The sequence below is a fragment of the Strongylocentrotus purpuratus genome, unplaced genomic scaffold (genome assembly GCF_000002235.5).
Source record: "Strongylocentrotus purpuratus isolate Spur 01 unplaced genomic scaffold, Spur_5.0 spur5_scaffold_12, whole genome shotgun sequence".
Classification (NCBI taxonomy): Eukaryota; Metazoa; Echinodermata; class Echinoidea; order Camarodonta; family Strongylocentrotidae; genus Strongylocentrotus; species Strongylocentrotus purpuratus.
This window is the reverse complement of record NW_022145597.1, coordinates 2,564,382-2,591,396: the sequence shown is the minus strand read 5'-3', so window position 1 is coordinate 2,591,396 and position 27,015 is coordinate 2,564,382. Positions and strand designations below refer to the sequence as shown.

Here is a 27,015-nt window from a genome sequence, read left to right as displayed (position 1 = left end):
ACATAACATTACTTTAAAAATAAAAAATCAAATTATGTTTAATTATTTGTTTGGAATAGGTAGAGAATGTTTTTATGTGAAATAAGAATTGTGTAAATTTGTCCCATTGCCTGTATAAATGCAATGTGATTTTATCAAATAGTAAAGGAAAATAAAATACTTACTTTACCCTGACACTGCTTAAAGTTCTTATTGTTCTCTGTGTTGGTAAAATCGTTGCTGAGTATTCACTCATCCTGAAAAATGTCTACATTATTAATATTCGATTAATGAATAAGGTGTTTGTTCTATACACTGTAGTATCGATTACATTTTCAATGTCTGCTAGCAATAAATATTTGTTGTTTGTTTGTGTTTCTTTGCAGGGATATTCGAAACACACTAATATTTGAAGCAGGCGATACTGAATTTGGCGCGTTCACAGGCTTACATAATCTAGAAACCTTGTAAGTTTATAAGTTACTATATATTAGTCCAAATTAAATCTGATATTAAAAACACAGAATTGAAGAAAATAAATAAATGACGACAGACATGAAACTCGAAAAAGAAGGAGGGGGGGGGGGCTCCTAGTGGCATAGTCATAGGAAAGAAAAGAAAAGGATTTGTTGAATGGGATCTTTTTTTTTGCACGGTCTGTGACAGATGTCAATTTCTGGGTTTGGAATGGATGTCATGGAGGTGGTAATGATGGTAAGGGGAGTCTAAGCATGGGTGAGTGTTTCAGATTTTTGCTTTAATTATATCTGTTTGTATCATCTGTGCATCTTCCACATCTTGTCCGTGCATTCCTTTTCCTTAGCCGTCTTCTGTTAGTTTTGAAATCCAGATAACGGATAGAATTGGGGTTGATGTAACATTAATAAGAGTTATCATCTAATACTGTTTAATGAACTAAAGCATCCTTACCAATATGATTTTCATACATGTTTTTGTTTAAATATATATAGGTATGCTGACAAATACCTTATTTGCTGCCTGGCGGGTTTAGGGGATTCCCCTAACTGCAATGCACCACGTGACCAGTTCTCGTCGTGTGAAGATCTCATGGCCAATAACATCCTTCGAATCTTTATCTGGATTCTTGGGACCAGTGCTTTCATTGGCAACGTCCTTGTTGTTGGCTATAGACTCGTCAATTCTGGATGGGGCCGGCATACAACCGTCCAATCGAGCCTGATCACCAACCTAGCCGTCTCTGATTTCTTGATGGGTTTGTACATGATTTCAGTAGCTTCAGTTGATGTCTATTATCAAGGGAACTATGCTGCTCATGCTGATGATTGGAAGGATAGCATCCTGTGCAAGGTTGCAGGTATCACTTCCGTTGTCTCCAGCGAGGCTTCGGTGTTTCTGATAATGATCATAAGCATTGATAGGTGTGTCCATGTGGTGGCGCCATTCAAACTGCAACTACACCTCTCTGTCCGTGGTGCCCGAATAGTTGAGCTCATCATCTGGGCCCTCGCCGCCTTCCTTGGCATTCTACCAACTCTTATTCCGGCTTTTGTAGAAGGGAAGTTCTACGGTCAATCAGGAGTCTGTCTGGCTCTACCCCTAACGGTCGACCGTCCTGCAGGATGGCACTACTCCATCTCCTTGTTCATAGGTGTCAACTTCGTGGCGTTTCTGGTGACCCTCCTATGCTACATCTCCATCTACTGCATGTTTCAGATGTCGAAGCAGCGGATCGTCGGGAAAAGGAACAAGTCTAAGGAGGATATGCGATTGGCTGAAAACATCAAGCTGGCATCTAGGATGGCGCTTGTTGTTGGTACAGACCTTGTTTGTTGGTTACCAATTATTGTCATGGGCTTGATGTCAGAGAGTGGATATCTGACAATTTCTGCACAGGTGAGTTTCCATTACCACACCTCTAATAAAGTGGTCGTAGACAAAGTTAGGGCAGAGCAATTTGCCCTTTTGGATAATTATTTGGGGGGGATGTGTTGTTCGGTCTGTTAGATCGTTGGTCAAACTACGGGCTATCATCCGGCACTCATAGAGAAGATGAGTACTTTTTTATTTGGTGGAAAGATCAGGCGGTATTACCTCAGGAAATACCAAAGTGGAAAGACATTTATTCAGGAGAAATGTAAACCTATTTTCAAGCTGAATTGTTTAAAGACCAACTCATGTCCGCTGTCTTATAGCCATAAAAGTAGCACAACGGTGTTCCTTTTTGTTTACGTCATGAAAATACTTGAGAGTTAATTTGACTTGCTCTACAATATACATTCCATTATCATAACGATTAATATATTTTTTTTTACTATGAAGGTATACGCATGGACAGCAGTTTTTGTGCTACCCGTCAACTCGTCTCTTAATCCATATCTTTACACTCTTGCATCGATTCGTCAAAGGAAGCAGAAATCCGCTGAGAATCGAAGCATGAAGTACGAGGAAAAGAATATGGGTAAGGACTGATATCTCTCTCAATGGATCTAGTGAAGTGTGTCGAAAATCTGAACGCGTGCCACATCTAGTATTTCGACATGTTTATCCTGTCACAGATTTTACTATTTTCAGCTAGTAAAAGACTGTTTGGTTGATGATTAATGCTAATGAGTTTGCTGTTCTAACTGTCAAAGTCGACTATGTCGATACATAGGCACCCAAAAAATGAATAGAAGTATATTATTCTTAATATATCAGTTCAAGTTCATTGATTTTTGCAACTTATGGGATATATATTTGACTTGCCCATAAAGATATTAATCCTTTCTCAGGGGACAATATTTTAGACAACTTTGACCTCGAGTTGATTTCTTGAAAATGTTTGCGAGCGCGTTTCACGCTGTTTTACAAAGGGTCCCGTAACACGGATGTTTGTAATCAATTGCAAATTTGAAACAACGATTGTGATTGGTAAATGGTTAGCCTTTTGAACAATATTATAGTGCATTAATGATCTTGATTGGCCATTGCTATTTTTGCGAATGATTGCTAATTTGTTTTACGGGGCCCAGAAGTTTATTTTCCCTTCATTTAATGGATGCTTCTAATGACCCATTGATCCCTTACAGAAGCCAGTATTTTTGACGACACTTCAATCATCTCAGCATTCACGTCTCTGCCCAGCCCCTCACCTGAGCGACTGATCAAATGGGTAAAACGTAACCAACGATCTCTTGGACGTTTAGAAGTCGATGTGATTCAACGTGACGTCACAAAGGCTGTGGAAAGAATGAAGGAGTCTGGACTATGGAATGACGTCATACTCAACTTGCATCAAATTGCCGTCCAAGCAGTAAGTTTGAGATTTGTTTTGGAAGTGAGATTAAAACTGTTTAAACGATCGAAATGACTTTGGAAATATTAATGAATTGTATCTTCAATAGCCTTGTACATCATTTGATTTCACGGAATCTTTGTGATCCTGTTTTTTAATGAGAGATGAGTGAGGGACAAACTTTATAGGAACACAACAATATATATCTGTCTATACCCTTATCTAATATCTGAAAAAAGCCAAGGGTAACTTTTCCATTTAGGTAAAGTAAGTATTGACTAAAAGGTGCTATTAATTTTTTTTTTACAGGATGGTGCGGGAAGAATCATACACGCTTTTGTAGTGTTAGACTCATCTCTGACATTCCTTGAATCACGTGATGAAGATCTGACGACCATTCTGGAGAATGATGGAAACATTGACATCATACTCAATATAATTGCGAGGGCAAATATGCCAAAGTAAAGAAAAGGAGAGAGATCGGGAATTGTAAGATGGGAATGAATCATGAAATAACGAGATTTGTTAGTAGCTACATGGAGTATTCAAGAAAAGTGAGAACACCTCATGAAAAACGTTAATTATTGAATTTAAGTTTCTATTGCACTACATTGTTTTAATGAAGAAATGTGTTGTACCTTTAAAATCAATCATGATAGAAAACCGAATCTAGTATTGCTTTAAACAGGCCTCTGATTTAATCAATTTGTAAAAAGTTATATCAAACTCTTTTGTTAGGGGTTGTGGATAATAATGTACGTCTAACTGTAAATATAGAGGAAGTGATATTTTTAGAGAATAAATTCTATTTACCATGATGTTATGGTTAAAGCCTAAGTCACACTAGGCGTGCACGACCGGTTGCTGTCTTCTGACAAGCAAAACAGAGCTGCGACCATCGACAACCAATTTGAAATAATGTATAGAGGGCGATCATTTTCCGATCGGTTGCGGAATGTTGTACAAAATTGGTCCATCATGAAAGATTTTCGTAAACTAATTTGCGACCGCGCGTGGAAATATTGGCAAATGGTTGGCAGTTGGTCAGTCATTGATCGGCGATAACAAATAATTGGGTGGAGAAGAATGGACGATGTTCTTACGACCGTCGGCAAGCTTAACCTTGGGGGAGGAATAATCCTGATGCAAACACACAATACACTTCTTGCTTATTGTATTTGTTTATATGAGATGAGATTTTATTTCAAATTTATTTATTTTTTGTTTAAAAGACAAATAAGTATGTTGCATTGGAGCCTATTATTATGTTTTGATCAGAAAAAGTCAAACAAAACAGAAAAAGGGATATAGGAAAAAGGTTAAAATGGAAGCTAGAATGAAGATGGCGAAACTGCGTGCAGATAACAGAGAGAATGTAGTAGGTAATCAAAAAGGAGAGTAAACGAGGAGTATACTGTGTAAGGGATATGGGAATTCGGTTACACAAACATGACAAATAAGAACAAAAGTTATCTCTTATTATATATTTTCAAGTGGCTGCCTCGTTAAAGACATTACCATGACATGTTTTTATTACTTTTGTTTTTTGGAACATCTATAAAGCTAAATCTAGGGTGCATTATGAAGGGGAGGAAATTTCCCCCCAATATAACAGCCAGTAGCATAATTGTGTAACATGTATACATTAATAAATCAGACTTTATTTTACTTTTGGACTTTTGGAGATTAATCGGCGACTAGACGTGTATCATTCGTCAATCAGCTGTCGTTCTTTTCTCAACCAAATATCGCCTGGAAATAGTCGTCAATCATTGTAGATCAATTGAGGCGATCAGTCGCCAATCAATCTGAGAACTGTCGCCTATATACCCTTGTAAAATCAAGAACAAACCTTTCAGTGACCAGTCTGGTCGACCAGTCCGGCCGACCAGTGGTCGGAAGTCGACGACCGGTCGTAGCTCTCGTATGACTTAGGCTTTAGCTAGCGATGAAGTGTACAGAAATAGCATGATGTTTGATAATAAATACTTCTTCATAGATTAAGCTTTGTTTACATAACTTTATAATCACATTGTACAGAAAAGAGCAATCGTTAAGAAAAACTGTTTGTTGGAATGTGTTGATATATATTTATTCTATTTATAATATTTGTTTAGCATCCGATTATCAATTTCTCTCAACAGAACTGCTAATTTCTAGAATTTGTTCCGCTTTGGTTAAAGGTACTATGTCCTATTCGCAGGCCAAACAAATGAAAAGGTTATTATAATGGCATTTGAGAGATAGTACTAATTTAGAACTTCCCTCAAAACAGAAGGGTTTGAAATTGTCTTTATGTGTGAAAATAACTAGTTGTCGAATCGAATTTAGCGATCGCGGTCGTTTAATATGATTGACGAGTGGTTGTGCGTTTTGTGCTGCGCAAAGATTCAATCAGCTTAAATTTGGCCATTACAACAAGTGGGTTATTGATGTGGACAAATGCTCATGTACTTGTTGCAAACACATGCCTTATTTGAACCAGAATAAAAGAATTGAATGATTCAGAGTATAGTACTTCATACAGTAAACAGTAAAGAGAGAAACTATTTTATAAAGGTTGAACTAACTATATTCAACAGGATCGCAACTCTCTTCGAGAAAGTTAGAAAAGGGCAATTTCAATTATACCTATCATATTTCCCATAGGAATCATGTTTGGATTACGTTATCATCATAATTAACTTCCCACATTTCAAAATGTTACGTACAAGGCTATTGAAATTGCCTAAATCTTGATTTTTCAAAGATACATGTATAGTTGCGATTGTGTTATATGGGAATCTTTTATGCATGTATTTTGTTGTAAAAGTAATCCCATTAACCTCTTCCTCACTGTCGGAATTGAGAGGGACATACATGAATGTTACACGAACATAAACGAATTATAAAGATGTACTAACTACAAATGAAGCATTAGAAATGTAAAGAGATGATTGGTACTGCAAAATCAACAAATAGCAACCAAAACAGACATAACTAGAAATGCAATCGTGTCACAACGATGTGCGTGCAATGACGCCATGTTTCTACGTGTCAAACGAAAGAGCTTCTCTCGCCCTATCCAGAGCAATTTGTACGAAGTCTGTAGCTTCTGTGATATTGGAGATAGGTAGGGCGAAAGAAAGGCCTCAACAGTGACCTTGATGGGATGGTAGTGACTATGCCTACGAAGTTTGAAAGAAATTGGGATATGGGAAAGGACGTGGAAAGGGCTCGCAAGCACTGCGTGCAAAAACCAAGGGGATTTGGTGCATGTTCGTCATTGCAATAAAGATCGTTCTGGGGGTCAAAAGCGTGAACCCGATATGCCCCATAGACAATGCGTGTAATGCATGAGCGGAAAACGTACAGGATCTGTATTATGACCGGAGTTAAATTGTTTTTTCTCTCTCTCTTTATGTCTCTTTATGAGCCGTATTTGGTATCATTAGAAAGAGAATTTCATGAATGTTATTGTAAACCACTCTCTTTTTTCCCATGATAATCCTATGGAAACACGTGATGTAAAATAGATTTATAGGACAAAATGGCGTCTTAAATAGCCACATTGACCAATTTTAAAAATCCGGCAATGAGGTGCCCTGCGTATTGGAACTCGGCATGTCACTGCAAATTTTCAAGGAAAAAAAAGGACGTTTAAGGGGCGAAAAGCAGTCTGAAAAAATGACGTCATAGCCGATACGTGTTAGATTCGGGCGGAAACTCGGCGGAATTCGTGTAGTGATCTTTGTTCAAATGCGATTTATTCACAATTTTCTGTGTGAACATATACTATACTTGGTATCATTCGAAAGGGCACTTCATTGCGGTCAGTTTGACACCATTGTTATCTTCGCGCAATGTATTGCACGCATTTAACGCGCTATCACGCAATGCATAGTAAATACATCATTTTTTGAGATAACTTTGCGCTGACATAATCAAATTTTACCAAACTTTGCGGACAGTTGTCACGTATATAAATACATGTGTGTGCCAAGTTTTATTGACGTAGGTCAAAGGATCGTAATTTAAGAGCAAGTTGAAGTTATTTTGGAATTTTCTTGAAAATGGCGAATTTGGAGGGCAATTTTCTCAAATTTGGTCAGTGATAGGGTATATAATTTTGTATATGGCTGGAAAGGGCATATCTTCAAGTATCTAAATCCAAAAAAGGGTACGGGTTTGCCAAGCCATTATGGAGATACGGCCACAGAGAGAAAGCCAATTCCCAGAACTTTAGAGGGCGCTATTTATGTTGTGCAAAGTCATTGGAGCGTGAAATTTGGCATGGCTATGTGCAATTATGAGATAAGGATACTGTGAGATTTAAATACAAAACGGAATTTATATGAGAAAGTTATGGCAGTTTTAGATTATTTAGGTGTCAATTTTTCAAGAATTTGAGAGATAGTTGACGGAGTCGGTTTCAGATTTGAATTTTGAGTATGAAGATGGCATTTTGAAGGGCAGGTTATACGTCGCAGATAAAAGAACATCTCTTAGACTATCTAGAGGAATTTGTTAGAAATGTGTAGGATCTAGGATAGTGGAGATAGGAAGGAAGAAAGAAAGGCCTTAAAATGGACCAGAAACGGACAAAATGGCGCCTGGACGGTTATGCATGAGTGATTTCGAAAATCGAAGAATGTAGTGACCTTGAAGGGATGTTAGAGACTATGCCTATGAAATGTGAAAGGAAAATGACATGAGAAAAGCACCTAACTAGGAATAACAAACATTACGTGCAAAACGAATGCGATTTCCTGACGATAAGGATAAGGAAAAGGAAAAGGAGGAAAAGGAGAATATTAATGGGGCAGAATGTGAACGAAAACAAGGCAATGACGAAGGTCGTCATTGCAATAAAGTTTTCCGTCTTGTACTTAACGGAGTAAATCGTAAGAACGAATAGAGCAGCAATCAGGCAATATAAGCACAAGCTAAAATAACAAATGGAACGCCACAGATTAACGGCCTGTGATTGGCTGCCGGAAAGAAACCGTAAAGCTAGCCGATTAATGGCGGCACTATTGCAATGCTAGGTAGAATGACGTTAGACTTCTCACGAACGTTTCTGACGGCACATTTTCTATTCTGTGCCCACTGAAGGAATTTGTGAAATCTTCGATTTTCTTTTAGAAATTTATGAATTCGTGTCTGGATATAGAAAGGCATTCAATTTCTTTGTGCACACTTTAAATAAACTGATGTCAAGTATTGGCAGAGAAGGGGGAAACATTTATTGATGGTTGATGAACAAAGATAGACGTACTCTCTCACATTAATTAGTAAGAGCTGCTATTGCATAATTCACCTCTAATTGTACCTTCAATAAATTCAAGTGATGCACAGAACTACGCATTCATACTAATGTGTTTCGAATCGATGTTTGTATGTGTATCCGTACAAATCAATGCAACAAATATAGCATGCTGTGACCTGTTTAATTATTCACATTCGGTCCTTTACACACTCGCAATCTAATTTCACATTCGGCCATTTTTGCAATGTAATAAAATTTAATGCACAAGTCTTTGTTATCAGTGCCTCGTTATAAATTATTTGATTCACCTGTTACGCCGAATAATTGTATTTCAATACTCAGAATGCGAATCGCATACATTACCTGTTGCTAAGTATGACAATTAAGCCATAATATTTGTCCTACCTAGCAACACATAATGTGTGCGATTCGCCTTCTGACTTTATAGAAATACAAGGTCTTTAAAGGTGAATTAAATAGTTTGTAACGAAGCACTAAATAAATTAAATTACATTACAAATTTGGCCTATTCATTAAGCTAGGACACTGTAACGCAATACGCAGTCATGACGAAAAGACCACTGGGGTAATTATTATTATGATTCATGGTGAATAACAGAGATTAAGAGGATCTTTCCTAAAACCCGCCAGTGGATTAAAGAAAAACACATCCAAAATTAACGAAATATAAGATGATCATCCTCTCTACCAAAAAATGAGATGACAGTTGTCTGATTGTTTGAAATTTGAATAAAATCTGGGGCTGCAGCTAGACCCCGCCCCTGACCCTCTCGAGTCGTACGTCTATGACCAAGAAGATAGTTTACATACGAAATAATTATGTCGGGTGGATGTACATGGCACGTCTTTTCCTTTACCAAAGCGAGAGGATACTATATCGGTGCAGTCCTCTCGGCCTGTTCCATCGGGTTCCAGTGTAGTCACTGTTCGTCCCGTCTATCCACTCATAATAGGGACTTTTAGATTGAGTGGACGAGAACACGACGAACGCCGACTGATCATGCGTGTCAACGTACTCAACTGCCCATGTTGACTACAATTATAAATCTTTTAGTTTGCACTTGACGATATACATGCATGCAGGAAGTAGTTCCTCATTCTACCCTCAACAATTGCCATCTGATGTGGCGTCATGAAACCCTATCCACATGTACGCTGCATCACTCAGAGCAAGATAGAGACGGATTGAGGGAGGGAAGGGAGAGATAGAGGGAGAGAAAGAGAGAGGAAGGTTGAGAGAGGGGGAGAGAGGGAGAGAGGGGGAGGGAGAGAGGAAGAGGGGTAGATAGACCGAGAAACGGGAAGGGAGAGAATGAGAGAGAAAGAGAGAGAGAGAGAGATTGAGAAAGGGGGAGGAAGAGATAGAGGGAGAGAGGGGGGAGATGAAGCGGAGTAGATAGGAAGAGAAAGGGGAAGAGAGAGAATATGAGAGAGAATGAGATAGAAAGAGATGGTGAAGAGAGAGATATTTACAGAGACAGAGAGAAAGGCAGAGAGAGAGAGAAAGAGACAGACAGACTTAGACAGACAGACAGAGAGAGACAGGGGGAGGGGATGAATAGAGCATTAAGTTTATGAATTCCTCATTACTCAACTGCCCGATGCAAGTACACAATTATATTACGTTGCTATTTTTTAAATTGAAGAAACTCTTCTTATTCTTCTTTTTTTTTGGGGGGGGGGAGGGGGAGGGGGTCCTTTCTTACTTTGTTAATTCATTTTAATAACTATTGTTATGTATTACAAAATACAAAATAAAAAGCACATATTACTGTTTTACAAAAAAATAATGTTATTTCTGTCTAAACCATGCTCTATATTACCAAAATATCAATGATAGACATTTTTTCGTATTTGATCCCAATTTATTTGGCCGCACAACATGATAAAATTGAATTGAGCCCTTTTAACAATCCACAAAATGTTATCTCTTGTTCATAATAATGCATGGTTAAGAATGTTGGACTTCCATATTAATTCTTTCAAACATTGCAAAATCCCTGAAAAGGCTATTCAAATTCATTAAAAAACATAACGGAATGAACATTAATGTGACTCTAAGGTGCGTAACGATTTACAGGGACAGTTGAATACTTGTTTAAGACCACGAATGCCTTCAAAGTGCATGGTTATTTCTCTTATTCTTATTTACGACATTTCTAGTGCCCTTTCAGGATCTAAATTGCTATGAAGGTAATATTAGACCCCTAAATGTGTGAAATTTAGTTTAAATCCGATCATATCAATTCAGCTCCGCTTTTAAAATAATACGGTGACCGTTAAATTCGAATAACAACAATAATAATAACAATACACGGGCCGACTGGTTGTGCGTATTATTATCAACACGAATAGGCCAACAAAAAGCCAACGTTGGCATTGGCTGGAATAAAAGTATAAGGCACTATTTCGTTTTTTCAAAGGCTGGTTCAAAATTATCGAATATTTGTGGGGCCCCACAAATATTAGAAATGGTTATATTTATGAATATTTCAGCCGTCTCTGAACTGAATTTGATCAAACAAAAATGATTTTGTTATTTAAAGTGTATGCTTTTCTGAGTTTTTCAAATTTGACACTCAGTTTTTCATTATCTCATATTTTTTTTGTGTGTAGCACCCTCTATACCAAAACTCAATTATCCCTTTAAAGAAATGGCCTAGGTTAAGATTGATTAAAGGCTAAGTCCACTCCAAAAATAACATACTTTCAATAGATGCAGAAAAACAGGAGAAACAGAGCAAGAAAAGTGTGGGGAAAATCGGATCACAAATAAGGAAGTTATGCATTTTTTAAAAAGTATGAAAAACTATGGAGCAATGAAAATCACTTCACAAATTGCCAAATTGGTTATTAGTTTGTGACGTCATTGCTTCACTATTTATCAATTGATTCATACATTTTTATCCCATTATTTCCCTTTTTATCCCAGAGATTTCCCCATGCCTTTGCCCAGATTTTATGTTTTGTTTTAGGTTTTATTTCACAAAATCTTTTATGAACTTTGAAAAATTGATACTATTTTCGGAATACTGTATATTCATAATTATTATTTTTCATATAAATAGTTTATCATTAGGGTGAAAATTGAAAAATCATATTATCAACATAAAGAAAACAATTAGTAGATAGTGAGGCAATGAAGTCACAGACTGATGAGTGAGTTGCCAAATTGTCTTGTGATTTTCAAAGTTTTTCATGTCATTAAAAATTCATAACGTTCTTATTAGTTATCCGATTTTGCTCAAACTTTTTTGATTGGTTTGTCTGATTTTCTGCTTGTATTGAAAGTAAGTTATTGTAAGAGTGGACTTGCCCTTTCAGATGGCTTAGGTCAAAAGTTAAAACTAACGAATACGTAAAGATGTTTGTAATGTTGATGTTGGATTCTATCGAACGTTTAGATCAATTAATGGAGGAGAAAAATCTCAAATGGAATAATCGTACCTGTTTCTTGTACGTAGTTTGGAAAAGTGTGTCAACGAAGTCGTTTTCTTGTCGAGAATGAATATAAACGAGATGACGTAAGCTGTCTATGACTATTAAAGTCTCCGTCGCCAAGAGAGGGCACTGAATGACTACGTCAAAACATTTCAGCTTGTGTCCACGTCTTGTTGTAGGTAAAAATATGTTCAAATAAAACAGCCAAAAATGTAACGAAGAACGGATTTAGGAATATGAAAATCGGGGCACATGTCCGATGAAACATCTGTCTCTCTGACTAGCAAAAATAAAAATATAAAAGGTTATCATATATTAAGGTGATTTTACCTCTTCCACTTAAGGGGGTGTAATTAAGAGACACAATATTAAGGGCGACTAAAGTATTTTAACAATGACATAGGTCCAGGGGCGGATCTAGCTTTTTGCTAGGGGGGTTGACCAAAATGATGACGAGGCGGAGCATCGTCAACGAGCCGTGAAGCGGCGAGGCGATTTTTGAGGGTGTTTATTTCAACCCCGTATGTGATGTTTTCCAGGCATCCACTAACACAATGGAGACCATAGAAAGCAGTGCATGATAACGTCTTTTTAAATCAAATAACAGTTTAAACAGTTTGACCTAACCACGAGCCGTGTAACGGCGAGGCGATTTTTTTTGTGGCTATTTTGAACCCCCGTATTGTGATGTTTTCCTGGCATCCACTAACACAATGGAGACCATACAAAGCAGTGCATGATAACGTCTTTTTTTAATCAGTTATCAGTTTAATACAATAATACAGTTATATCCAGAGTGATCATGTGTTTGGTTAAGTAAGGAGATGAGTTGAATATTTTCTCGCAATATTTGCACTTGAAAGGGTTTCTCTCCAGTGTGCGTTTTTTTTTCTTCTCCCCCCTTTTTTTTTTTTTTTTTTTTTTTTTGGGGGGGGGGGGAGGGGGCGAGGGGGGGGGGGGGTTAACCCCCTTAACCCCCGTAGATCCGCGCCTGAGGTCTACCATGCTTTACTGTTTTACAGCGAAACTAACTGCAGTCCACTTTTTTATTGCGATTTTTTTTTTCCTTCACACCATGGCATTTTCAAAAGCAGGTACACAAAATTACATTATTACATTATGATAATAATTTTGTTTGTTTTCACAGGAAAGCCTGATCATATCAGCGTCAATGCTTTATTTCGTGAGGGCCATACAAAGCAGAAAAAGGGGAATATCTACTGTTACAATGCTTTGTGTAGGCCTACCTGTAGCAATTATTGCGAAATTCTCTGTGTGGTCATGCCTTGAACCAGAGGAATTTTTCCTGTTGGGGATCGGGGGAAAATGCAATGAATTATTGTTAATTTATTGATTAGCATAGCAGCATACAGATGCTTGAGCAGTCACGCAAAACAAACACCTGCAAATTTTTATTCAATAAAATCTGAGAATGTAAACTATTATCTAGATCTATTAGGAATAAATCATTGTCAAAATCATTCCATAAATTGGGGTAAAAAAAAAAATCCAACTTTATGAACAACAGTGGTTCTTGGGGTTGTGGTGGCTCTGAAAAGAGCCGTTTGTGTATGAGGTGCATGGGCTACATGCTGTACCGATGGTTCTAGGCGCGTTATCCGCGGATTCGACGGGCGAGCTGGATGTCTTTGGGAATGATGGTAACCCTCTTGGCGTGGATGGCACACAGGTTGGTGTCCTCAAAGAGGCCAACTAGGTATGCATCGCTGGCTTCTTGAAGGGCCTTCACAGCGGAACTCTGGAAACGTAGCTCTGTCTTGAAGTCCTGTGCAATCTCACGCACTAGACGCTGGAATGGCAGTTTTCGGATGAGAAGCTCAGTGCTGGTAGCGGCGAATCTCTCTCAGGGCGACTGTGCCAGGCCTGTATCGATGAGGCTTCTTGACTCCTCCAGTGGCGGGGGCACTCTTTCTGGCAGCTTTGGTTGCCAGCTGCTTGCGGATAGCCTTCCCTCCTGTAGATTTGCGAGCGGTCTGCGCTTGGTGCGTGCCATAGTTGCTTGAGAGACAGTAGGTAATTCAGTACTTCAAATACGAGTGACGGGATGAATGAGAACCACTTGCAATTTTCAGCTATTTATATGTGCTGCGAAGGATCTTGGTGCCGTCGCCCTACGTTTGTACAGCTCTCTTGATTGGTCAACCGGGCTGCTCTTTTGTTTAGCGCGTGACGGGAAGGGGGCTTGGCGATGCCGTATGTGCAAAGTCAATAAAATGTGTCGAAAGGTGGCGCTACCACCGTTTGCAACATGGGTTACATGGTAAGCCGGGAATTCGGCTCACGCACTCAGTGGTGCCAAATAATTACGAAAATATGCATTCTAACAAATAATGATTAAGGTGTTTGACCGAGAGTCTGCTCGACTGATCTTGAGAGGGCGGATGAGAGGGAGGGAGGCAGGCAGGCAGGGAGCTGGGTGGGGATGAATCATGAAAAAAGACACTTAACCTGCATCTCGTCAACCTTTCAAGGAAGGATGTGTAGGAAGCGTGTTCCACGGTTCAAATCATAGCCAACAAAAATGAAGAAGTTGAGACGCCATGGTGAAGTGCAATGAAGTTTATTTCGTTTATAAATAAAAACGGAAACCCCTGCATTGTACAGAAAAAATAAAACAAAAGCATCAGAAGTACCATAATCACATTATAAAAATCATGCAAGTCATCATATGGATTGTGATTAAATTTCTGTAGACAAATGCAGTACAGTTCAATTCAGTTCATATACATTGAAATGCAATTAAGAAACCAAGAAATAAAATACATAGTATTCAATATTATCTGTAAATACATGTATAGATATCAAACAGTCATGACTCCAATCAATATTATTGAATACATAACATAAATATTCCTACGCAACTCACCCTAGACTAAATGTCACACGGGTAAGAAAAATCATACGTCATCGTCAATTGTAGCTTTGTAGCGTGGTGGTGATAAAGCAACCTCAACTTACGCCTCAGCGGCTAAAGTAGGAAAAAACATGAAACGTCAATTATATACTATGGACTTTTACATTTGAATCAGTATTTGTTGTAAAAATCCCCATGATATATAAACCGAGTCTGATACTTACAGACTACTCATCAATCCCGTAAATAACAGAAGAATACATTTAACATGCCTCGGTATGTTTCTACCCTACAGTGAATAAAACATCTCATTACATAATATACAATTAATGAACAGACTGTTATATTACGGCATCATAAACACTGGTAGCAAAGTAAAACTCAATAGCATCAAATATATTCAATTATCTCTACATACCTTTTTAAATGGTGCAACACAAACAGGCTACATTGACGGCAAAGCTTAAGCGTGTCGGAGTAAAATGGAGACAACCAGCTTCGCTTAAAGCAAGTGAACGAATGTCCGCTATATAAAATGCCCGTTAGGGCCTTGCCTGACATAGCGCGCATTCGTAAGGACTACTTTTCGAGCATGAATGCACATCCTTCTGAACTAAGTATAATAATCAAGTTTAGGATAGAACAATAAAACATACATGAGAAAATATCATAATTCCATTACGGTCCATTTAACTTTACCTACAAACAATTTATAGATAAATTAATCAAGGGACTACTTTGTTCTTAACGTAAATACACAGACCCACGTGACCATTAAAGTAATGAGGCTTCGGGTCTGACACGTATGTTTTAAATTAGACACACCCAATATACTGTACGGTGTTCTTAAATAAAAAACCAAGTTTTGAAATGGTAAAAACGAGTTTAGTCACTACAGATGCATGGACGTATATCATTTAGGACATGTTGTCATCTTGAATTGTATTCCTTTTTTTATTTAATCGACTATTTTCGTCTTCCTCCCGACCATCATGAATACACTTTATGCTCTAGTCTAGATTTATAGAGTGAGATTTATATAGGGCTAATATTATTATATACTATCGTGTAATCTTGATTATATCTTATATTCATTATACACATTATTTATTTAATAAACAACTACGCTACATTTAATACTACGGATATCATTCTTTTTTTAAAAGGGCCGTTGTATGTCCAAGTAGAGTAGTATATGACCTGTCTACTTGGAGGTAGACTGCTGCTGCTGATGGTTGACTTTTTGTTGTACTGAGCGAGGCGGGAAGATTCGCCGGCAATTCGCTCGAAGATGTCGTCGACGAAGCTGTTCATGATGACCATGGCCCGACTGGATATGCCGGTATCTAGATGAACCTGCTTGAGGACTTTGTAGATGTAGATTCCATAACTCTCCTTCCTTTTCCTGTTCCTCTCCTTGCCACCGCTGAGCCGAGGGGCCTTGACTGCCTTCTTGGAGCCTTTCTTAGCAACTTGAGCTGTTGGAGCCATGATGAATTGAGGTTTTCTGGCCCGTAAAGATGCAGCGAAACGAGTATGTCAAGCAAATATTCTTTGGATACTGTGAATGGCCAGCGAGAACCTTTCCTTTTTATACTCGGGGCCGGATCCGTATGCTGCGGTCCGTATGCAAATGAGCCTCGGTCTCGATCCTTTCATTGGTCTAAGGCGTCGCAGAATTAGTGCCTGTTGCATCCCCTGCCTAGAGATGGCGACATGGTGACAACCCATACAGATCATACGAGCATATGTTGTAATATAGGATCTCTCTGCATTCTTCAATTGAAGAAGACGATGATTTTGATGGGAATATGGAACATGTCGAGACTTTTTATCCAAGACATACTTGCACAGGTTATGATTCACTCCTACTTTTGACATAATCTCGGAGATATATAATTATATAGTAGTAGTAATAGTAGTAGTATTAGTAGTGTCGCTCTATATGTAAAGAGCGAATTTATTTTTCATTTCTTCTCACACAATATAAACAACGACAGACAATAATAATAAACGTAATGATATAACAGAAATGAGCAATGAAATATCTTTGACATTGTAATTCAAAATTATTTGGTTACAGCAAATGAAAAAGAGAACCTATATAATATATCTAAAGCCCTGTATTAAGCGCTATACGATTACATATCAGGTATAATCATTATGAATGCGTTATTACTATGAAAACAACATGCATCTTTTATTTTTTATTTATCCATTTCACATCTTTTATCACAGAGTAGGCTGTTTAATAACGAGCATTTACATTTACTTTTGTAAATAAATCGTAATTCTCTTTTGATACAATGTTCAATTTCAGTTGAAAACATACACAACGACCCTCATACTATAAATGCCAATGTCTATACACTATTTCTAACTAAATTTCTTACTGCTTTCTGTTTCATAATCTGCCTTTCTTTTGGAATAGACACACCCTTCTTGCCCAACCTAAATTTCATTCATTGCTTTCTGTTTCATGATTTGCCTTTCATCTGTCTATACCAATCACTATATCGCCTCTTCTGGGAGGTATTTACAGTCATTGTTCGTTTTGCCTTATATTAACGGCTCATTTCTTCTTCTTCTTTCTTTACTTTCACGGTTTTAACATACAACAGTATTCTTTCTTGATTATTTGGTGGCTCTGAAAAGAGCCGTTTGTTATTCTAGCCAGGCGAGAGAGAGGTCTGCTACACTTAGCCGCCGAAGCCGTACAATGTACGACCCTGCCTCTTCAGTGCATACACCACGTCCATGACTGTGACAGTCTTTCGCTTGGCGTGCTCGCAGTAGGTGACTGCATCACAGATGACATTCTCCAGGAAGACCTTCGGTACACCGCGTGTCTCTTCGTAGATGAGACCAGAGATCCTCTTGACACCTCCCCTTCTAGCAAGTCGACGGATTGCAGGCTTGGTGATGCCTTGGATGTTGTCTCGTAGAACCTTGCGATGACGTTTGGCACCACCCTTTCCGAGTCCCTTTCCTCCTTTTTCTCGACCTAACATGATGATGATTGATAGTTGAGAGCGAGTTCTGTGTGATCCTGTAGACTGGTTTACGCTAAGCGAATGACACCTCAACCGGATTGCAGCGAGTACACCATTGCGGACTTGGGTGACGAGATTCGGCATCATTCGGTATGCGGGACTGGAGTGCGGAGACTCCCCATTCAAGTGCGCCCCCTTGTGGCGAGTATTCGCTAGCATTAGTACATGCATTTATCTAGAGAGGCCTGTGTTGAATGCTCGAGTTGAAATAAGAGGGGGTGACGAATCTTATCCAACAGTATACATGGATGACGAAACTTAATTAACTGAAAAATAGGTCATCACCTACATTACTCAATATACATCAATAGGAATGCATTTCTCACCCAAGGCCGTCCGCGCGCCTTTTTCTTTTTTTATATTCACAAGTACTGTATTATATATAGTTTGTTTGCATTTTAAAAGGGCTGAAACGAGAACCAGTGCTGATTGGGCTAATATCACAGTCCATAATGCATGTCATTCTTATTTCCCTTTTTAATTTCTTTTTATCCATTTTCTTTTTTTTACCCCCCCCCCATCCCCTTTTTTCCCTTCATTTTCTTCTTCATTACACATAATCATAGTATCCCATGAGTGCATTTGGACAAGTGTTCTTTCTTGGGTATGTGGTGGCTCTGAAAAGAGCCGTTTTTGTAGGATGGTAAAGTTGGCGTGCAACTTGATCACTTGGACTTTGCAGGCTTTTTGGGCTTGGCAGTCTTGGGTTTCTTTGCGGCTGCCTTCTTGGGCGTCTTCTTTGGTGTTGATTTCTTGGCTGCTGGCTTGTTGGGTGCCTTCTTTGGAGTCTTCTTCTTCTTCTCTTTCTTCTCAGTCGTTTTCTTTTCTGGCTTCTTCGCTTTCTTGGGGGCTGCCTTGACTTTCTTTACGGCGGCTGCCTTCTGCAGTTTCTCCTTCTTCGCTGCAGCCTTTTCCTTGGCCTTCTCACGCTGTGCTAGCAGTTTTTGCCTTCTCCTTCTCCTTCTTGGTCTTCTCCGACGCCTGTGCCTTGGCCGCCTGCACATTCAGCTTGAAAGAACCCGAAGCTCCTTTCCCCTTCGTCTGCACTAGTTTGCCTTTCTCCTCGCCAGACTTTGGGGCCCGCTTGAGGAATAGCAGCTGTCGGTCCATCTGCACATCGAAATTGGTAGCGATATACTTCTTTATTGCTTGCAGCGAGGACCCATTGCGGTCCTTCAACTCGGTGATTGCTGTAGCAACCATCTCGGGAGCTCAGTGGGTGGGCGGCCGGCTTCTTAGTAGTCACCTTCTTAGAGCTATTCTTCTCAGCCATCTTGATATACGGTGCGTCGGGAGGTTAACAAAACGAATAACCATCGGCGTGTGTGTGTGTATTGGGTTTTTACAGACGTGTATCAATCAGATATGATTATTTACGTCTGGGACCGACCTTTAAACGTCACCATCCGAAAGACGTGACTCAGTTTCGAACCTGCGTCCTCGGCTGAATCAGTTTGTAACTTCCACTTTTTAGCTGGATTACAGGCGCACGCCACAACGCCTAGTTGTGGCGTAACCATCGGCTCGGCAACGCCATTAATATAAGGTATTGTTGCGTACGTGGGAGGAGACAATCCCGGTTCGTCCGCCCCCATGACTGCATGCCAGTTTGTGTTTGTTTTAAGATACTTTTCTCCCTTCTTTTCCATCCATACATGCTCTTATTCCACCACCCCCTTCTCCTTCTTCTCTTTCTCCGTCTTCTTCTCATCCTTCTTCTTCTTCATCCTCTCCTACCACGTATAATGTACACAATCATTATATGAATTTGAAGAAAAAAATGAGATCAAATGGCGATAACACCATCAACCCCTGATCGTCACCCCTCTTGAAACACAGTCACATTCATGGGAAATTGCATATTTATAGTTTCCTATTAAAATGCCGAATAAAAAGATAATGTTTTGCTCTGCATGGTCACCCTAATATCCGTACTAGTAACTGTAAATATATTTTTGATTAACCACCTTTCCTTTTCTTTTACTGCTCTATACATTTTTTTGTTCATAACATCTAAGGATGTATATCTTTATTTAATATATATCAATCATTATATATATAACAACTGTTAAGGCTTAGTTCATCCCAAGTGTAGCGTTTTAAACTAAGAGAGAGAGGGAGAGAAAGAGAGAGAGAAAGAGAGAGAGAGAGAGAAAGAGAGTGGGGATAGGGGGATTCATAAATGAAACAATTCTTTCGTGAGTAATTGGTGGCCCTGATAAGGGCCGTTGAGGTTTCAAGATTGCCGGGAGCAAACTCTAGCTTGATTTAGCGGTTTTCTTGGGGAGCAGCACGGCTTGGATGTTGGGCAGAACACCACCTTGAGCGATCGTCACCCCACCCAAAAGCTTGTTGAGTTCTTCATCATTACGCACAGCGAGTTGAAGGTGACGTGGGATGATCCTAGATTTCTTGCTGTCGCGGGCAGCGTTGCCTGCGAGTTCCAAGATTTCGGCAGTGAGGTACTCTAGGACGGCAGCCATGTAGACAGGAGCTCCACCGCCGACCCTCTTTGCATAGTTGCCCTTTCGGAGAAACCGATTGACACGTCCTACTGGAAAATGGAGCCCTGCACGGGATGAGCGCGTCTTTGCCTTGGTGCGGGCCTTTCCACTCTTTCCTCTGCCAGACATGATGTTTTTGATGAGTCTAGAATAAATCGGAAGCGAAGTTCAGAACCTAACAATGTTCGATGACTTGAATGGATGCCCAGCAGCGTTTTGGTGGCTATTTATACCTGGTGTTAGGATCGCAGTGACCGTCGGGGGGCATTGTGACTATTGTCCAATCAGCGGGTAGCTGACCGGATCTCCTTAAACTTGTTTCGCATCACTAGTGAATGGTGCCATCTCGCGGCGACTTATCCGTTTTCTCCACTAGTACTCAATCAGATTGTATAGGGTTTCCTGAATTTAAAAGAAACACAGATCAATTCAAATGGATGGGACGACAACGCATAAAAAATGTGATAAAACTGTAGCCCATTCCAAGTACACTGCCCCTTTTTCCAATAGTGTCAGGTTCTATGTTATATTTCAGAGATCAATCAATCGCCTAAAAACTCTCTTTCTGGGGATATATGTTTCATCACAATTCACCCTAGCTTTGTTTCATTATGTGGCATACGTATTAAACGTTCATAGATTTCATAGGTTTATATTTGAATATTCCTTGCATGTTTAATACCTAACACTTATTGTGTTCTACATTTTTATCATATCGTGTATCTAAATTATGTTCTACATTTTTATCATATCGTGTATCTAAATTATGATCTACAAATGTTTGTTTTTTCTTCTTATAATAGCGTCGATTGTCATGCATCGTGTTCATTTTAGAAATCAATGAGTAGGTCTTTGACCAAATGGAACCTTTAACTATAACACAAACTGTGTGTTAGTAACATGTTGATAATCTTTATCATTTAGCTTTTTCAAAGCTATGATCATTCTTTGTTCTTTTTTAATGCATGTATGACGCATTTCCCCTCTCAAAAAAATCGGTTTGCCTGTGCAAAAAAAAAAGAGTTCAAGTTTATGTGCTCGTTAAGTCATCTTCAATATTACACATACATAGGCTCATACACACAAACACACACACCCACACACACACAAGCTACATTAATGTTAAAAATAACGTGAGACAAGGTGGAACAATTCATATTATTTTTGCTAATGCAATTTGAAAAATTGCAATGTGGATTTATAGAGTCAAAGCTACAATTCTACTTGGGCGCAAACATTACTCATTCCTATTATAATATTCAAAATCATGTCGAGATTTGTAGGCCTACATAATATTATATAAGGTTACAAATATTCTTTAAGGTTAAAAGCATGTATGGCCATGATTAAGAAATTGACGAGTTCGAATTTAATCTTAAAGGTATGGACCAGTTCTGGTCATGCGATTGCATTGTGAAAGAAACGTTGTGGAATCGATCAGAAAAGTATTAGGTATTGGTGTGTATGCCTACTGCAAGGTTCTGGAATCATCAAAATGATGAGAAATTTGGCACAGTCTTGGTAAAGTTACAGGCACTGTACACAGAAAGATGTATAAGGGACCAGGCGCGTACGCAGACGGGGGGGGGGACCCCCCTCAATTTTTTGTTTAATTTGTGGGTCAGTATGAGGACCCCCCTCACATTTTGTAAAATACAACAACAACAACAAAAATTGTGTGTGCTAAAAGGTAGAAAAAGAACGGACCTACCCCCCTCCCCCCACTGAACGAAATAACGGTAGGCCTAAGTTTCCAATTTTCGGGGAAAAACGAAAATTGTGCTCCTACCCCCCCCCCCTCCCCCCGCTTAATCAGCGGCCGACTGAGTCGTTGCGAAATTTCCGGCGCGATATAAATACAGTTCGATACCTTGCCCTCACTATAACCCAGGTGATAAAGAAAAACAGTGCGTTTACTGATGCAATTTTGTAATCTAGATGGCAGATTAGTAGTTAATGAGGTAGTAGTTTAGTCCACTCGAAAAACAAGTTTATGTTATAATCGAGGGTGTTCAAATACGTCCAGTATCTCTTTAAAGCTCTTTTTTCTTTTAAATATAGTAGGCCTTTGACCAAATGAAATCCTTAACTATAAAACAAGCTATGTGTTGGTGTTTCTCTTTATCTCACGGCTCTTTCAAAACTATGAAGTCTTCATTCATTTTTCATGCATGCAGGTTATATACTCTGGTCCAGTATTACTGCGCTACTTCGGATAATATGTTTCAGCATCTTACTGTGACTGTTTTGGTATCGGGTGATTGGAAGCCATATCGATAATTTTTTTTAGAATAGTCGATCGCGTTTTCATTTACAACATAGCAACGCATGAACCTGTTTGGTAAAATCGACACGAACTCTGACGTATACAGTGCATGCGCAAACCTTATCTCAGTAAGAGGGATGGTATTTAAGTATTTTGTTTTATTCACAAATCATCTAATGCAATGGTGCACCATACATAACGTTGGTCGCAAAGCTACTAAGATATTCAACTAGTTAATTCTAAGCATTTCAGAATGCATGAAACACAGAAGGTTTTCTGAGAATCAACTGATCGAGTGTTTACGTCTACTGGTTATCAAGATGTTACCCCGTCATCCAATGCTCGTCTATTTCCTCATATCTGCATTCTCCTTTTATGTTGCTTTCTGCGATACAAGTGAGTATCATTCTTCTGTTTGTTTAAACATTCAAATCATGTTTATTGCCTGGGTATGAGTGTATGCCAAATGTTGAAAATAAACCTGGAATGGCCAGTTAACCGTTTTATAGTTTTAGATTCAGATATGCCTGAGGCGTGGATGGTAATGGTGTGTAGTAGACTTGTGTATTTCTTATAGTTCTCGAGGTTAAAGATAAACTCCAGTTCTGGTAAAAAAAAAAAAGAATATTAATTCTCACAGAATCAAACGAAACTAACACTGAATGTTCAAGATTACAAATAAATGACATGTGCCAAACACTTTTGGAAGAAAATGTATACTGGCTGAGTAATGAGCATAGAAAGACAAGGAAATCAAGGTAGTACTAGCCCCGACACCATGTGTGTTGTCCCATATATATAATTCTGTGTACAGTGATTGTTACTTTACCAAGACTCTGTCAAATTTATTATGATTTTGATGACTCCAGAACCTTGCAGTACACACCAATACTTACATGCTACATCATCAACTGTTTCTGATCCTTTCCACTCCTTTTCTTTCACAATGCAATCACATTATCAGTACTAAAGTTTATCTTTAATTTATATTCATATTTGTTTTTCATCTTTCTAGTTCAAGATTGCGATAATCAATGAACATTGTACTTAGGAAATCTTTAATTGCATTTGAAAATATATTGTTGGGATGGCGGGGATAACTCTAGAAGCATGCCTTCAGTCGTCGTGTTTTAGTTATCTTAGGCATGATTAATATTGTCGCCAATTTCTTTTTTTGTTAAATAATGAATAATCAAAAGTGTTAAACGGACGACTTCAAAAGGGATAAATAAAAAATTATACACATTATTACCGATGTATTCGTAACACAAATTTATCATATTATATCATTATTTCCACACTTTTCACAAAGTCCTCTTTCTCCCAGTCATTAGTCGCTTCGCTTTTTCGCGTCTGTACAATTATATTTTGTATTTATTTTTTTCACTCCAACTCTAAGTTAAATGCTTAAAACTCACTATATGTGAATGGAAAAACAATCAAGTCTCATTAGTTGCGTTGAGTGGGGCTCAGTTAGGGGGCAGCCATCTTTAGTCTACTAAATCAGCATTTCCACCCTTTTATTAGTCATGGCACCCTTTTAGGAGCTAAAATGTTTCGCCCCATCCCAATTCAAAATTCATCAAAGAGAAATTGTTTTCCATCCTCGTACACAAAGACGTACGGGCACATTTTTGTGTGAGGACCGGTAGGGCCTCTTTTCCGAAAATATACTATCCGGATCCCGAATATTGGGACAGGGAGTTTTGCGAGAGGTAAAGCGAACGAGAGGAGAATACGCTTTGTTGTGGTATGAATTTCCTTTTGTTATACATATACAATAAATAGGGTTATATTCGGACGCCATGCTGCCCGAATCATGACGATATCGCCATATTATCATATGGGGTTATTCATGGACCTAGCTGCGTGAAACTACGCCCTTTCTAAATTCCGCGAGCGAACGAAGCGAGATAGTTTAAAGTCACTTTTTTACTTTGTTTTTATGAAGTTGATGTTATTCCAAAATATTTTTTTGATACCACTAAAATTCTCCGCGGCACCTCGGATGAAACATCGCTGTGCTAAATGATCAAAATTGTAAGGGGGCAGATTGACAAGGTCGGAAATGGATATTTCCCCTTCATAAAGTGGGAAATGTTTGCATTTTGCATTGAAACGGAAAGACATCCTCTCTCTTTCTATTTTCTCGTATGTCTTCTATTTTTCACTCCTATCCCCATTTATTTTGTTCCCTGTTGAACATTACAGATCACCCCAAAAAATGTTTATACTTATACTCTGGAGAATAGTAGGATAGGAGTTTGAAAGCGAGTGGAGCTGCGTTAAGAATTGATTAAAAATTGGCCTAAAATATTTATTTTGATTTCAAGTTACAAAAAATGAAACAAAGCTTAAATGTCTGGGTACAAGGGTATCGGATCTTGAGAATGGAACTGGGTTTTTAGAAATATAAATCAGTGAAACAAAGTCGGAGGTTGAGAAAGTAAAAGCCACGAAAGCAGATTATGGATATGTAAATGAGTTGAGAAGGATTATCGTCGATCTAGTAAACAGAAGCAAAACAACGTCATCATTCACGGCATACCAGAAGGTGAAGAAAATTCCACGATATGAACAATACGCCCGCCAGTTTTTCGCATCTCCTTTGAATATGGAGAATGTGGAAGTGGAACGCGCCCATCGCACGCCACGAATATCCCGTGCTCAAGCTGGTGACCAGCGCAACCCACGACCAAGACCCATCCACGTAAAGCTGCTACGCTTCATTGATCGCATGTCAATCCTGAAGAAGAGCCCGACATTAACAAATGTTCAAATCCGCGGCCTAAAGGTGGGAATCCGCGACGATATTCACCCAGATACCAGAAATGAACACAAACGGCTGATGACGAAAGTCAGGCAATTAAGAGATGCAAATAAGTTTGCGTTCATCCCCAACTCCGTACCGAGAGTGATTGAATATAAGGATGGCCTCAGAGATGCCCCAGGACCCCTAAAAACCCGTAGTCCGTCAGATCTGAAAAATGGCAAAGAAGAGGACAATAACGAATTCTGACATGTTGAAATAATAATTTGACCCCAAAAAATGAATTCATCAATCGTCAACTGAATGTTGTATTTACTTAGTTAGAAAGAGATGGAGTATAGACGCCGAGAATAGCCGAAACTACAGTAGTTTTTGACTGTTTTTGACTATTTCTGCTCTATTTCTTGTCAGATATAGCTACGATTAATGTACTTCTACGTCTATTTAATGCATACTATGCTTAGTTAAAGTTGCTTCATTTTTACTCTGTCACATGGCAGTAGACGGACAATCCAAACAGGAAGGGATTGTTCTTTTTGTTTACATGTTACTTGATAGAATTTGTGTATACTGTTTTATTTTTCTCCTCTCTCAATTTTTCCTATTCACTTCTTTTTAACTTCATTTCTTATATTCTACCTTCAAAATTAAGCAATTCTCAACTTATATTATATTGTTCTACTTTAAATAATCAAATACAGTACATGTTCATATGGAACTCATTGGTATAGGCCCACTAGTCATTGTTAATTAATACATGACTTCGAAATGAATACGTGACTCTATTAAGATCGGGTCGATTAATGTACGAGGGCTTGGCAACCATTTAAAGATACGCTGTGTATTTAATTGGATACGGAATTCTGTCCACTATGTGATGTATTTACATGAATCACATTCCTTTTCAACTGTAGACATATGGGAGGTGATATTTTTTTCCGGCAATCTCCGCTCTGATCATTTAATGTTCAATAAACACGCAGATCCTTTCTGGAAAGACATATCGATTGCATGGAGTCACTACAAATACTACAACCCAGTTAAATTCAAGGAAATTATTTCCCAACCACTTTGCCTGAATTCTCATATACTGGTAGGCGGAAAACCTATTAGACGTTTTAATTCTGATATGATATATGTGGAAGATATTTTGCACATTGATGACTCATTTATGTCTTTTGATAAAATCCAAAGTCAAATGATTTTTCTCTCAGGTACATTCATGTTATGTTATTTAGTGCTTTTCCCATAACCTAGTAGTTGAAAAAAGTTCTGAAACAGGGAAACTTTCAAAAAGTAAGTTCCTTGCTAAATTGCGTTAATACTTTGAACAATTTTCGTAAACCTAAAAAGATATCAAAACTTACGTAGAATATTTTCTTAAACAAATTTTCAGCAAATATCTCAGAAACAAATCAACAGGATAAATGGCAAAGGGATCTACAAAATAATTTAAACGATTCAATAATCTGGAAATCTCGTTTGACGTTACGATATAGGTCATCCATAGATAATAAAACGAGAAATCTCTAATTTAAAATAATTCATAGAAAAATTGCATTACAAAGATTTCTTTATAAGATAGGTATAAGTTCTTCTTCA

General features: G+C 38.4%; 3 protein-coding genes and 2 pseudogenes across 3 annotated transcripts; 1 reads left to right on the top strand and 4 right to left on the bottom strand.

Annotated features, from left to right (window-relative positions):
• The first annotated feature begins 1,221 nt into the window (after positions 1-1,221).
• Positions 1,222-2,430, top strand: LOC115922822 (G-protein coupled receptor GRL101-like). The gene is made up of 2 exons (XM_030982525.1): positions 1,222-1,854; positions 2,281-2,430. The coding sequence occupies exons 1-2, from the start codon at positions 1,222-1,224 to the stop codon at positions 2,428-2,430; spliced, it is 783 nt and encodes a 260-aa protein (XP_030838385.1).
• An 11,085-nt stretch (positions 2,431-13,515) lies between these two features.
• LOC115922820 lies at positions 13,516-17,869 on the bottom strand (annotated as a pseudogene).
• Positions 15,770-16,482, bottom strand: LOC115922564 (histone H2B.2, embryonic-like). Its single transcript, XM_030981590.1, has one exon. It carries the CDS (start codon positions 16,309-16,311, stop codon positions 15,943-15,945), a length of 369 nt encoding a protein of 122 aa, XP_030837450.1. The 5' UTR covers positions 16,312-16,482; the 3' UTR covers positions 15,770-15,942.
• A 648-nt stretch (positions 17,870-18,517) lies between the features above and the next one.
• LOC115922563 lies at positions 18,518-19,216 on the bottom strand (annotated as a pseudogene).
• Positions 19,217-20,082: 866 nt separating this feature from the next.
• Positions 20,083-20,543, bottom strand: LOC752307 (histone H2A, embryonic-like). The gene has a single exon (XM_001175793.4). It carries the CDS (start codon positions 20,504-20,506, stop codon positions 20,132-20,134), a length of 375 nt encoding a protein of 124 aa, XP_001175793.2. The 5' UTR covers positions 20,507-20,543; the 3' UTR covers positions 20,083-20,131.
• Between the last annotated feature and the right edge of the window lie 6,472 nt (positions 20,544-27,015).